Source organism: Arachis hypogaea, chromosome 11 (assembly GCF_003086295.3).
Source record: "Arachis hypogaea cultivar Tifrunner chromosome 11, arahy.Tifrunner.gnm2.J5K5, whole genome shotgun sequence".
Taxonomy (NCBI): domain Eukaryota; kingdom Viridiplantae; phylum Streptophyta; class Magnoliopsida; order Fabales; family Fabaceae; genus Arachis; species Arachis hypogaea.
In genome coordinates, this window is record NC_092046.1 from 670,742 (window position 1) to 685,325 (window position 14,584).

Below are 14,584 nucleotides of genomic sequence, written 5' to 3' on the forward strand. Positions count from 1 at the left end.
TATAAATTTTTTTATTATATATTCTTAAATAAAATATATTATATAAATACTAAAAATTTATTATTATATATTACATATAAATATATATTATTTTATATTTTAATATATATTCGATACGAATAACTGAATATTTTATATAAGTTACTAAACAATAGTCTTTAATTTGAACTAGGGTTAGTATATCAAGTCAAATTCAACACTAATAAGTGAGTGTATATTCGAAAATAGAAATTCTCCATTGTGAGCTAGAGATATAAACATGATAAAATTAATAAATTAATTAGTATTTAGCCCACAGCCCCACACTTCTTTCTAAGAAGAAAGAAAAGAGAGAATATAGGGAGACAGCAACTTGTGATTTTAAAAATGCTAAGCAAGAGCATCGTACAACTACACACATACTTTTTAAGATTTGATGTCGGCATATACATCTTAGAAGCATCCAATGTAACCTTATATTATACCCATGTGTTATATTTGTTTTATTATATCTAATTATGCAAAAACAATAACTACAAATACAAAATATAGTTTTTTTTTTCTCTCTCTCTTTCTTTTGATATAATGCATACATTAATAATGTAGCAGGACTAAATTTTCATTTTGGTGCTTTGATATTCACGCGATTACTCATTTTGATTTTCGAAATTCAAAATTATTTATACTGATCTTCTAGATTCAAGTTTCGGCACCAATGTGATCCTTCGACTCTTTTCGACGATGACTAAACAAACAGAATGCTGAGATGGCACCCTTCCTACCACGCTGGATAATGAGTAAACGACATCATTTACCCTTGCCATCCAAACAAGTAAGAAATGTCGTCACTTTGTATATGAATGGAGAAGAAACGATGGAGATTCAAAATAAAGTATTCTTCTTCTTCTCTACCTCTACTATTCTTTATTTCTGACTTGTTTGGGTGCCAAGGGTAAACAACGTCGTTTACTCATCATCCAGCGTAGTAGGGAGGGTGCTATATCAGCACTCCGTTTGGCTAGTCATCGCGGGAAAGAGTCGAGGGATCATATTAGTGTCCTGAATTAAATTTGGAGGACTAGTATAGGTAATTTTTAATTTCGAGAACCAAATTGAATAATCGCGTGAATTTCAGAACCAAAATGGGTATTTAGTCAATGTAGCGGTATCAAATAAAGATGCTGCTTAAATAAATAAATAAATAACACTTTTTTTTGTGTGTGTTTATGTGTACACACTACACACACTTACCCACAAGACCAAACTTTTTTTTGGTCTTGGGCCACAAAACTAAATTTAAAACTTCAGTATTTGTTGGGCATGGAATCTATGCCTAACCCAACCAAGAGTTAAGAAGCCCAAATAAAATCAAAATTTAACTATATGACTTAAGCGGCCCAATATGTCCAAAAAGAGAGGCCCAAATGACGAAGGGTTCCCTCAAAATAATAATTCAACCCATGACAAAAAAAAAAAACTCAACAGTGCGAGGAGCCGCCACGCTTGAAGGCTGCTAAAATTTTAAACAAAAACAAAAGCTACTAAAAATATCTCATAAATACTAAAAAATAAAATTTAATTATTATATATTTATGTGTTGCTTTATATTTTTTAGAAAGTAATTAAAATTTTCAAAATATACTTATAAAAGTAAATTATTATTACATTTTAATACTTTGAATTATTTATTTATAAAATTTTATTATAGATATAAATATTTGACTATTTTGTTTTTCAATGTAGATTTGAAAGATGATGCTATAGAGTTTGATTGCATGCAGGAGTCAATATATCATCTAAATTGTTAGAGGAGTTTGTGTAGAAGCTTTGATATGTGTTACAAAATGTTGTTACAAAGAGAGTTAGGTAGCAACGTGATTGTGAGTTGTGACTTGTGACATTGAATGGTTGAAACTTCTTCCAACTCACCATTTCTCTAGACAAGTTAGTAGGAGCTACCCTTTTTAATAAATCTAATGTGTTTTAAAAACTATTAGAAATATCATCATCAATAAAGTTTTTTTTTCCCTAAAATTTGTCAAAAAAAAAATTATCATTTATTTTATTTTATTTTAATTTAATTTATCTAAAAAAATTTCAATTTCCATCAAATATATTCCTAATAGTTAATTTTTTTTAAATTTAGGATCAATTCAACAATAATACATGACAATTATGCTTAATTTACTTGTGTTGAAAGTTGTTCTTGTAAAATTATTATTAAATTGATCTTAAATTTTTGAAAAAATTAGTCCTTAAAATATATTTGATACAAATCAAAATTTTTTTAAGATAAAATTCAAAATAAAATTTAGATATATTTTTAAAAATGGACAAAATATATATTTTGTCCTATCATTATTTATATACGTTTTATCAATTTAAATTTTTTAAAAAATAATTTTATAATGGAATATCAAAATTTGTATGATTAAAAGGTTTAAAATTTTATTCTTGTTAACTCGAAATTAAAATTTTAAACACAACACAAAATGGAAAAAAAAAAAAAAAAAAACTAACATATAATATAAGTCTTTTAGACATTTATTTATCTTAAACGATCGTGGCATACCATGATACCATTTATCAGTTTCATAATAATATAAAATAAATAATTAAAATCTTATATTTACTCGTATTTTTAAGTTTATGGACACTACTGTACACACTTAGCTTATTTAATTGATTTCTTAATATATTTATAAATTAATTTTATATTTTATATTTTATATTGTTTATTGTTTAGTGTCTAGAGCACTAACTACACAAAACAATGTATCTCAGTATCTCCGTCCTCTTTATTTATTATTATTTAACATATAAAATTAATGTAAATTCATAAGTATCATCATTTCATCACAAATAGAATATGTTGGAGGTATTTATGAAAATATTCATATTTATATATTATAATGACTAATTAATTAAATTTGGGTGCGTGTGAAATTCAAACCTACCACGCCATCACTAGTACTATATAAACCCAAGAAACCCCATCTTCCATTCCCATATCTCATCCAACCATCAAAAATCACAAAAAAAAACATCACTCACACCCTTTAAACACCAAATTAAATAATAAAATTTTTCAAAAAAAAAAAAATTCATATGGCGCCAGCAAAAACCCTCACTCACTTGGCGGAGCAAAAAACTCTTGAGTCCAGCTTTGTGAGGGATGAAGATGAGAGGCCAAAAGTTGCCTACAACCAATTCAGCGACGTGATTCCGGTCATATCATTGGCCGGAATCAACGACGCAGATGGTCGTAGGGCCGAGATATGCAAGAAGATTGTAGAAGCATGCGAGGATTGGGGAATATTTCAGGTTGTGGATCATGGTGTGGATACCAAGCTCATTTCCGAGATGACATCTCTCGCTAGGGAGTTTTTCGCCTTGCCACCGGACGAGAAGCTTCGCTTCGACATGTCCGGTGGCAAGAAGGGTGGTTTCATTGTCTCTAGCCATCTCCAAGTAAGAATTTATCTAATTTTTCTTTTTCTTTTCATAATAAGTATCTAAAAAGATTTATAGATTATAAATCACACCAATTAATAATAATATTTTTAACTTTAAATGAATGATTTGTAAAATCTCTCCAAATTCAGATATTAAATTATGAACAATAATTGTTCGTACTAAAATTATTCATTAGTATAAAATATATTTTAAAAATAAATTAAATTATATATATTTACAGGGAGAAGCCGTGCAAGATTGGAGGGAAATAGTGACATATTTTTCATACCCAATTCGCAACCGCGACTATTCGAGGTGGCCGGACAAGCCGGAAGGATGGATGGAAGTGACGAAAAAGTACAGTGAGGACCTCATGGGGCTTGCATGCAAGCTCCTAGAGGTCCTCTCGGAGGCAATGGGGCTAGAAAAAGAAGCATTGACAAAAGCATGTGTGGACATGGACCAAAAGGTTGTGGTGAATTATTACCCAAAATGCCCTCAACCTGACCTAACACTTGGATTGAAGAGGCACACAGACCCAGGCACCATTACACTCCTTCTTCAAGATCAGGTTGGTGGGCTTCAAGCTACAAGGGATAATGGTAAGACTTGGATCACTGTTCAGCCTGTGGAAGGTGCCTTTGTTGTCAATCTTGGAGATCATGGTCATGTGAGTATGCACTATGCAATCTTTTCTTATTTCTCTCTCTCTCTCCAATATATATATATATATATATATATATATATATATATATGAATTTAAGTTTGATGTATTGACAAAAAATTGGATAGGGTGCAGTGTTTAATCTAATCATTTATTATTTTCTCCCTTATTTATTTTTGGTCTCACTTATAGAATTAAAAGTGAGAGATCACAATGGATTCTATTAAGTATTAAAAAAACTGGAGAGGATCCATTTCCGGGATGACCACTCATGTGGTCAATGTCAAAAACAGTTGTTTTTAGGTTTAATTACCTTGTTGGTTTCTATAGTTTTGCGAAATTTTTAATTATGTCCCTATACTTTTTTTTCTTTTAATTGAGTCTTTACACCAATTTTTTTTAATTGGGTCCCTACACTTTTTTTTTCTTTTATTTAGGTCTCTATATGAAATTTTTTTGTAGTTGAGTCCCTATAAAATTAAGTCAATTACTACTAAGAGAAACTTAATTGGAAAAAAAATTAGTGTAGAGACCCAATTAAAAAGAAAAAAAGTACAGGAACCTAATTAAAAATTATACGAAACTATAGGACTAACAGAATAATTAAACCTTATTTTTACTAATGTAACGTTACATAATTAAATGCATTTGTAAAACTACATTACACTTACCATACATCAAATTATATATATATAACATAAATCCTAAAAGAAGAAAATAATATTTGACCCTTTAGTTTGATAAAATAAACTAAATATAAGAAGACTTATTTAAAAAGAATATACAGATTAGATTTTGACTCAAAAGTCTACTTAAAAAATAAATTTTTTTACCTTTTAATTTTTTTTTCTAAGAGAATTATTTTTGCGACTTTTTTTTTATATGGACGACCGAAAAAATTCAATTAAATTTGAAAAAAAATAGAGATCAAGTTCAAGTGCAATTCTTGAATTTTTCTTTTTTACGTATTTTCTAAATAATTTTTTAAATATTTTAATGAAAAATTAAATCAAATTTATGAGTTGTTTAATTTCTCACTTAAAAAAAGATATGTATTTTGTCAGATTAAAATTATCCCTCGAAGATTAAACTATTTTTTCTTCAAAAGTCATTATCAAAAATTATATCTTACTAAAATCATAGTTTACCTTTTTTTGGTAAATAAAATGTCAACTAACTCAGACTGTTACTGAAAATGATAATGTGAATTTAGTTTACAATAGCTCATAATTCATATCTTATGCAATGTTGACTGGCATCATAAGTACACATAATAATTTCTTTTTCTTTTTTCTGGATTTTTTTAAAATAAATTTAGATAAAAAAAATGTCAACGCATTAGAGATTAATTTACATTTTTATCCAAATCTTTTACATGTAATAATATTTTCAACAAGTGCTTTAAATAACACAATTTTTTTTAAGACACCAAAAAAAAACACCATTTTTTTAATTCCAAATTTTTATAGTTCAGCCTATTAACACTTATCACAATTTACATCACCTTTAGAATTATTTAACGTGATTCCATTTAAATGTTCATAGACTTCTTAATTGAATTTTGGGTGTGCAAGTCATCAACCGTTTTCTCTCACTTTCCTATCTTCTAAGTTCTAACAACAATAACTCATTTTTGAAAATCAAAGAGACTAGAATTAATAGATGAAACCTATGAACTATGGACACTTTGTTGAGTTGTCGTATTCGTGTGTCGGACACATTTTGGACACGACACTCATCGACACTCGTTCGACACGCGTGTTTGATGTGTCCAACCGTGTCTTAATAAAAAGTAAAAAATTCTTTTTCGGACACACATGGACACACCTAAATACCATCACGTGTTAGCGTGTCCTGTCTTATTCCTAACATATATTTTTAAAATAAATTTAGATATAGTATATATTATTATTTATTAAAACAAAAAAATATTTTAAATACTTTATATAATTAAAATAAAAAATTAAAAATAATTAAAAATTTTAATTTATATTTTAAAATCAATAAAATATCAAAATATCATTATGATTTATCTAAAAAATACTTTATATTTTATATGTATGCGTGTCCCTGTGTCATGTAAGATTTTAAAATTTGCGTGTCGACGTGTCCCGTGTCGTGTCGTGTCTCATCTCATATTCGTGTTAGTGTCTATGCATCATAGGATAAAACAATATACATGCAAATTAATACAGGGTCAATTAAGTAATTTAATAAGCTATATAATTAATTCACCGAAAAAACAGGTGCCAAGTAGAATTCATCTCATGTGGAAAGAAGGATAGAGTCCTTTCATCAATTCTCCTCCATCTTTGAATGTTTATTAATAATCACATTTTTCAATATTTATCATTAAAGAAAAATCTTTCCACATCACTATTTTATGAAAAAATCCACACACACGCATGCTACACATTTAGCTCTTTTTTAGTATATTTATTTTTAATATAAATTTTTGGTCCACTTTGGTAGACTTTTGAAATGTTCTAAATTCAACTATTTTAATAAATATATGCTGAATCAATAAATTTAGTTGACTAATATATATATTAGGTGGGCCTACTAATACCCAAGCTAAAGGAGAGGCTGCGAAATAAAATACACTAATAAATAAATGCAATAATAATGCAAGTGGTTTGACTCCGGTGATTTTAATAGTGTATTTTAAAATTTATTTAATATAATATAACTAGCAGATATTTTTGAACGAAATATTATTACTATTATTAGGTCAAGTAAGTAGAACTTTAATTAGGGTTCGACCAAAGAACTATTAATTAATGGTGGAAATTCAGATGTAGTCGACTTCACGTGAAGTTGATAATTCAGAGCCTTTAGATGCTTTGATTGATTTGACAAAATTTTCATCTAACGATTTTCAGCTATCAATTTTATATGAAGTCGACTATACTTGAGTTTTCACCTTAATTAATGCTTATATATGGTGAATTGCTTTAATTTCTCCCATTAAGTTAAAATTACGGTATGGGTTGGTTAAGTATAAGTTATCGTAACATACATTTTTCAAAAAATTATTATATTTGTGGTGATTATATTTTAATAATTTAAACTTTCAAATGATTTAACCACATTTTATTTAAAACAAATAGTATATTTATTTTTTAATAACTACGTCATAAGCATAAATTGTTGGAAATAATTAATTATGTGTTGGAAATGAATTAATAATTTTCAAAAAATATAAAAAAAAAAACTAATCACTTGGTATAGATTTTAAATGATAATCTAAATTGAACCATTTTCTAATAAAATCAAAATATGCTCAATAAATCAATTTATGTTATTATTATCATCATTAATTAGTAGGGCCTACTAATCTCCGAACATTAAGTAAAATTATAGTTTTTTTTTTTGTATGTAAATGACTAATTCATTGCGAAAAACAAAAGGTAGAGGGCAAAAATGTAAACCCAAAGCACAAAACCCTAATAAATAAACACAAAGATAGATGGTTTGACTCTGCTGATTTTTGTAGCCTATTTTAAAATGTTAATTTATTTTGGATAATTATTTTAATTTCTATCCATTTTTTTATAATAAATACTTTGAAAATTTAAAAAATGTTTAGCCTTTTATAAAAAGTTTTTGCATTTAACACTGTATCATCTAAATTATTGACAAGAATTATACTAATTTTTAGGTTTTATAAAATAATGACATTTTATTTTATTAGAAATTAGTTAATCATCATTTCATAATATTTTTCAAAAAATAGAAATAATAGTAATAATCTATACTTTTCTATAGTAATTTTCTTCATTCATATATATATATTTTTTTTGTAACATACAATCTCTTTATTTAATTTATCTATTTTTTTTTTGTAGTTCTTAAGTAATGGTAGGTTCAAGAATGCTGATCACCAAGCCGTTGTGAACTCAAACTCTAGCCGTTTATCCATAGCCACATTCCAAAATCCGGCACCGGATGCGATCGTATACCCTCTTAAGGTCGAGGAGGGAGAGAAGCCGGTGATGGAGGAGCCGATCACCTTCGCCGAGATGTATAGGAGGAAGATGAGCAAGGACCTTGAGCTTGCTAACCTAAAGAAGCTAGCCAAGGAGAGGCAACACCTCCAAGACTTGGACAACAAAAACAAATTAGAAGCCAAGCCTCTTGATCAAATTCTTGCTTGAGTAATAAATAGTTGCAACTTTTATGGGCTATTTAAAATTACTTTAATAAGAATATATTTATAATTCGCGACGGAATAGTCATTCGCCTGGCACGTTAAAATATATTGTGAAAAAAAAAAAAAGATATCTTTATATATTACCTTTAAGCTTTGTGATTTTGTATGTTTAAAGTATAGGCCCATGTGTTTTTTTTTTTTTTCTTTGTTTTGTGTTATGTTAAATTAAAGCTTAATCATATGAGGGTATGGCTTTAATTTGTTGTTTCTTTGCCTAGGTCATAGGATCCATGAATATCTATGTAAACACTACTTTATAAATGAGAAATAAGAAACAACGAATTGATATTTGTTGGAATTGGTATATTTAATTTGTTAACACAAATGATCTTATATTTAAATTAATATTAATTAATTTTTATTTTTTTATTACAAATATTGGTTCTTAGAATTATCAATCTTTTAACATTTCTTGTCTCACAACACAACACATATATATTAATTTACTATGATGTTGAGGCTTTAGTATGTTTTTTTGTTTTTTAAATTAAACCCTATTATATTTCTTTGATTGTTAATTATTATGTGGATATGGCTTTAATTATATTAATTTACTATAATAAGTAGTATAGTATTTCTTTGATTGTTAAGAGTTAAGGCCATTATGTTGAGAGTAAAATATATTTTCTTGATTATATATAGGATATAAAAAATATTTTATATACACTAACAATGAATAATTATTATGTATTTATATATAAAATATTTTTTATATAATTTTAATATATATTTTATATTTTAATAATATTGTATATACATAGTTGATTTAATAACTATTTTTTTAATACGTAATATAATTGATATGACATTCAAAAATAAATACTATAATATTATGTGAAATTAATTTTGACTAAAGTTAATCACAACCGCCAAGTACACCAACATCCATAGATGTATTAAACTAACGGCTTGAGATCTATCAGAGTGTATAGGTTGAATCTAAACCGTTGACGGCACCTACTACATACTCGTCCTGAAAGGGAGGGAAGCTACAGATAGATACTATGATTGAGGCAATTATTACTTTTGTCTTTTCCTTTTTTGCTTGTACGGTTTAAAAAAAAAAAAAGTTTGATTTTAACAATAAAATTATATAGTCATTGTTCATACCTCAACCTAACACTAAGGTTCATGTTTAAATAAAAGGCCCAATTTAAAGATTGGCCTTCTCTCGACACCGACCTTCTCACAAGAAGTCGGATCCTACACAGATTTACTCTAAGAAAGTCGGATCGAAGATTAGCTAGCAGATAACCCTTATTCCAATAAGTAACTGCCCATAAAATCTTTCAACCCACTTCCAGGAGCCATATCTCAACTTCCTTAAGATAAAGAGACGATTATCCACCTAAAAATGTGGAACGACTCCACACGGTGGTCATTGGTTCATCACTATAAATACCCTGACACCCTTCAGGTATCACTAAGTTTTAATACTCTCTAAACCTGCTCAAACTATTTGCTAACTTAAGTATCGAAGTGTCTTTGCATGTACCATCCCCCTATTCTTTCACATACACAAGTCAGACGGTAGTTCTCAGACGCAAATTTAGTCGGAGACTATCTCCACTCAACGCGTGGGCCAGTTTTACAAGCCCAACCCATTAACTTCAGGTTACCCACGTAACAATTATCATAATTATATTTAGGGTAAATACCTTTCAGATTCTTAACTATTTTTTCGTAGGACATATTTCTCTATAATTATCACTAAATTTGTACTCTATGAGAAAATTTCATCTATTTAGTTCAATAAGTTTTAACAATTTAAAAGATAAAAAAAAATTAAATGACAGATGAATATAGTGAAAATAATTTGACTTGCACTATAGAATTATTACAATTTTTTTTCTTGTTTTAGATATGGATATTGATTTAAGTCATTAAACTATTAAAATGGTTTTTTGTTTTTGGACAGTCTCTTTTTGTGTTTTTTTTTTTGTTTCCAACTTTTGTTTTTGTCATTGGTTTTCAACTATTTTTCAGGTTTTAGCTTACATTGGAGCCTTTTGGAAGTCCACAAAAGAAGAATAAAAACCCAAACAAAAATAATACTATAATGTCCAAAAAAATAAAAAAGACTAGTAGATATTGGGCTTTTAAGTATTTCAACCAATACAAAAAAAAGAGTATACTTTTCAATGCAAGATTTGGGCTATGAGCCCTAGACTACCTTATGAAGAAACGAATAAAAAGTTACTACCAAAATGCAAAGACAAGAAAATAATAAAAAATTAATAAGACCGCATTTGGAAGAAAGGTTGAGATTGAGCACAAAATTTGAAAGATTGAAACTAAATTAAGTTTTTATATTATGTTTGGTATAAGGGTATAGGATTGAGTTATATTTTAATATTTTATTTAATTTAAAATAAATATATAGATGAAATAAGAATATTTATTAAAATAAATTTAATTATTAAAAAATATTAAAATTTTACTTTCTGTCTTAAAAATTTTCAGTTTTTTGTGTCATTATTTTCTAAAAATACTAAAAAAATTAAAATTTTATATTTCGAGACTAAAATTTTAGTTTCAATCTCTAACCACCAAATACAATAGAAAATTTTATAAAATATAAAAAATAAAATAAAAAATAAATGTACCCTAAATTAGGGCTTAATTCTAGACAGATTACAACATACTACTAATATTTTGTTTTTGAAACCAACATACTATTAATTAAATTTGGATCATTTAAATTTTAAATTTTATTTAAAAAAATATAATTTCTCACTATTTATTTTATAAGTGAAATAAAAAATATATAAAAAACTATTAAAAAATAAATAATCATACTTTACCTTCTAAAATAAAAATTCAAATTTTAGAAAATTCAAATTTCTACTAATATTACTACCATTAAGAAAGTATTCGTTCTGATTTTCAAAATGTGACTAATTATCTGTGTATTTGTTTATTGTTTATGAACTTAATTATTTGTGCCAACCTGCTTTGATTTTTGTGACCTAAAATATGAACATGTAACCAAGTAACCCCACCATTATTTATTATCTCAACAAAAAGTGTGTTCACATTGGCTATCTAATAAATATAATTTTATATAGTATAACATAATATAATACAGACTTTTCATATGATGATGGCAAAAGTTTCTATAAATATAAATATGATATATTTACAAGTAATATTTTAAATTTATTCTAAAAAAAAAGTCGACATTCTAATTTTTAATAAATTTTAATTATTAAATTAATTCTTAATTTTTTATTTACTTAGACAAATTAATTTTTATATCAAATTTAAAAAAAATTAAATAAATTTATTTTTATCGTTATTTAAAATAAAATATAACAGACTCTGAAAATTTTTAGAACTTTTATACTGGTCCTTTAATTATATAGATTAATAATTTGATATGGATCTAATTCATTATGACGAAATTAAAATTTAGAGATTAATTTAAATATTTAGTGAATAAAATATATTGAAAACTATAATATTTGGTTTAAATTTTCTTATGCTAATTTAGGGTATACTTTATATTTATTTACTTTATTTGGTTGTCCACGGTATCTTCTAATTCGACAGATCAATGACTAATTCATCGCGGATCAAAGCTTCATTTAAGGCGGGATTCGAAACTTCGACACTTATTTAAACGGACGAATTGCTGGCATGTATAAAGTGAGATTCGAATCCCCGACATTTGTTTAAGCGGACGAGTGAGTTTACTATTCGACCAATTCAAATTAATTTTTATATTTATTTATTTTTTTCGGTTGTTTACCGTATCTTCCAATTCGACAGGTCAATGACTAATTTATCGCGGATCGAAGCTCCATTTGAGGCGGGACTCGAAACCCCGACACTTATTTAAGCGGACGAATTGCTGCATGTATAAAACGGGATTCGAACCCTCGACACTTATTTAAGCGGACGAGTAAACTTATTCGACTAATCCAAATTAATTTTTATATTTATTTACTTAATTATGATGTTACTTGACGTATGAGCTAGATTAAAGAGAAACATTCTCAACCTAAGCTTTTTAAGACCAGGTCTTCCACAAGTCATAAAGTAGAATTATGCATAACGTAAAGAGATAATAGATGAACGAATTATTACAAAAATCTAGAATCTCATCGTATATAGTTGCATGTGAAATTGTGGATTACTACAAACAAATTACACATATATACATTATAATAATGCACCAATTTCAACATTTTTAAGCCTCTAATAATGGTTATCTCTTATTCAATTGGTCAAAGTAAGACTTGGTTATTAGCTTGAATTGTCCTCCAATAAATCAATGGCACGTCAAAGAATTCAATTTTAATTATCAGAATATATATTTCCTTTTAATAAAGTTTAAAAATTAATTTGGAACTGGAATTGTTTAAAAAAATTACAATTTAATAATTTTCAATGGTATTTTTTAGTTTTCTCTCTCTCTCTATATATATATATATATATAGGGGCGGAGCTACATGGAGAGAAAGGGGGTAACGGTCTCCCTAATTTTAATTTTACATGTAAATTATATGTAAATTTCAGTTTAACCCCTTTAAAATTTTATTTTAGTTTTATTTTATTGTGTAAATATTTTTTGTTCTCCTCTAATATTTTATCTAACTCTGTCTTTGTATATATATATATATCATATTAGATGTGCACAAAAAATTAATTATTAATTTAAAATAAATATTAAAATTTAAAATATATATTAAAAATATATAAATTAATATATATATATATATATATATATAAATATATAATAATTAATTTTTTTATGTGTCCATAATATATATATATCAACTTGATTTTATTGATTTACAAATAATGTTGAGTGTTATTCCACTTTATTGATTCAACTTGGTTTTTTTGTTTTTAATTTTGTTGGACTAAAATTACAATTCGTTGTTAGCATTGTTCACCATTTCTATTGTCTACTTAGCAGAATTAGAATCGTATTTCAATATATATTTTATATTAGTAATTAATTATAATTTATATCTAATATATATAGTTGTATCAACTATCAATCTTCATCACCAAAACAATACAAGTGTACCTTCTCATGTTTTACTTGCTTATGACTAGTTTGAAAAATTAAAGTTGTTTTCCCATATGATGTTTTGTGACATCGTGTCTTAAATATAATCTATGCTTTAAGTTTTGTCAGTGAAAAATATCAGCCATGATGAAAGAATTTGACAAGAACTACATACATTCATTCATTCAAATTTTGCGTGGTTTGGAGGGATATATTGCATGTGAAATTCAGAACCACATGTAATAAAAGAGAGATTTATTTGTTTAAAAAATAAAAAAAAATTTCAAAAGCTCTAAATATAATAAAATTAAGTTAAAATAAAAGTATCTGATCTAAAATTTTTTAAAGTTACGTTTGGTTCACAAGATAAAATACTAAAAACAAGACATAAATGATAAAAATACAAAAATTAGTATTCATCTATTTTATATAATAATAAATTTAAATGAATGATGAAAGTTAATTATCCTCATTTTTTAATTCAAAAAATTTAGAAAAAAAATATGATAATAAAAATATAATTATAAAAAAATTAACAAAGATAATAAAATAAAAAATAAAATATAAATTATATCTTTTATTAATATTTTTGTTTTTTTTATCAAAATAGATATAAAATATATTAATTTTAGTGTTTTTAAATATGATATTTCTATTCATATATTATCTATAAAATATAATTTTATATTTCTATTTTTATCTTACTATTTGTATTTATAAACAAACACAGCCTAAAAGAATGTAGGAGGTAATCACTTTAATAAAGACTCCTAAAATGTCTTCTTTTAAAAACGTTTACATGTGTCATATTATTATTAGACATTTTTATTAAACTGGTTAATAATTTATGTTTTAATAAACCAGAACAAAATCAGTTTATTATAGCAATAATAATAATTTCAATTGTTTGCATTATAATTATTAGATTCGATTTGATCTGATCGAATTACACAATTTAAACTAAATATCTTTAAACTTTTTTATAAAACGACAAATATATCCCTGATTTTTTGTTTTATAAACATTTAAATCCCTAAAAATTAAAAAATATAATTAAATCTCTAATAAAATAAATTTATTGTTATTGTTATAAAATAAATCAATTTTATTTTAATTTGTTAAAAAATTTAAAATAATTAATTCATTAATATTTTTAATAATTATACAAAATATAAATATCTTTACAAAAAGATGTTTTAAATGTCTTTATAAGAACATCCTCAGAGAATATATACTATAAAAAGAGGAAAAA

At 25.9% G+C, this 14,584-nt stretch overlaps 1 protein-coding gene across 1 annotated transcript; it reads left to right on the forward strand.

Moving 5' to 3' along the window:
* The first annotated feature begins 2,730 nt into the window (after positions 1–2,730).
* LOC112719684 (naringenin,2-oxoglutarate 3-dioxygenase) lies at positions 2,731–8,610 on the forward strand. Its single transcript, XM_025770333.3, has 3 exons — positions 2,731–3,450; positions 3,677–4,105; positions 7,948–8,610. Exons 1-3 carry the CDS (start codon positions 3,088–3,090, stop codon positions 8,254–8,256), a joined length of 1,101 nt encoding a protein of 366 aa, XP_025626118.1. The 5' UTR covers positions 2,731–3,087; the 3' UTR covers positions 8,257–8,610.
* The last annotated feature ends 5,974 nt before the right edge of the window (positions 8,611–14,584 follow it).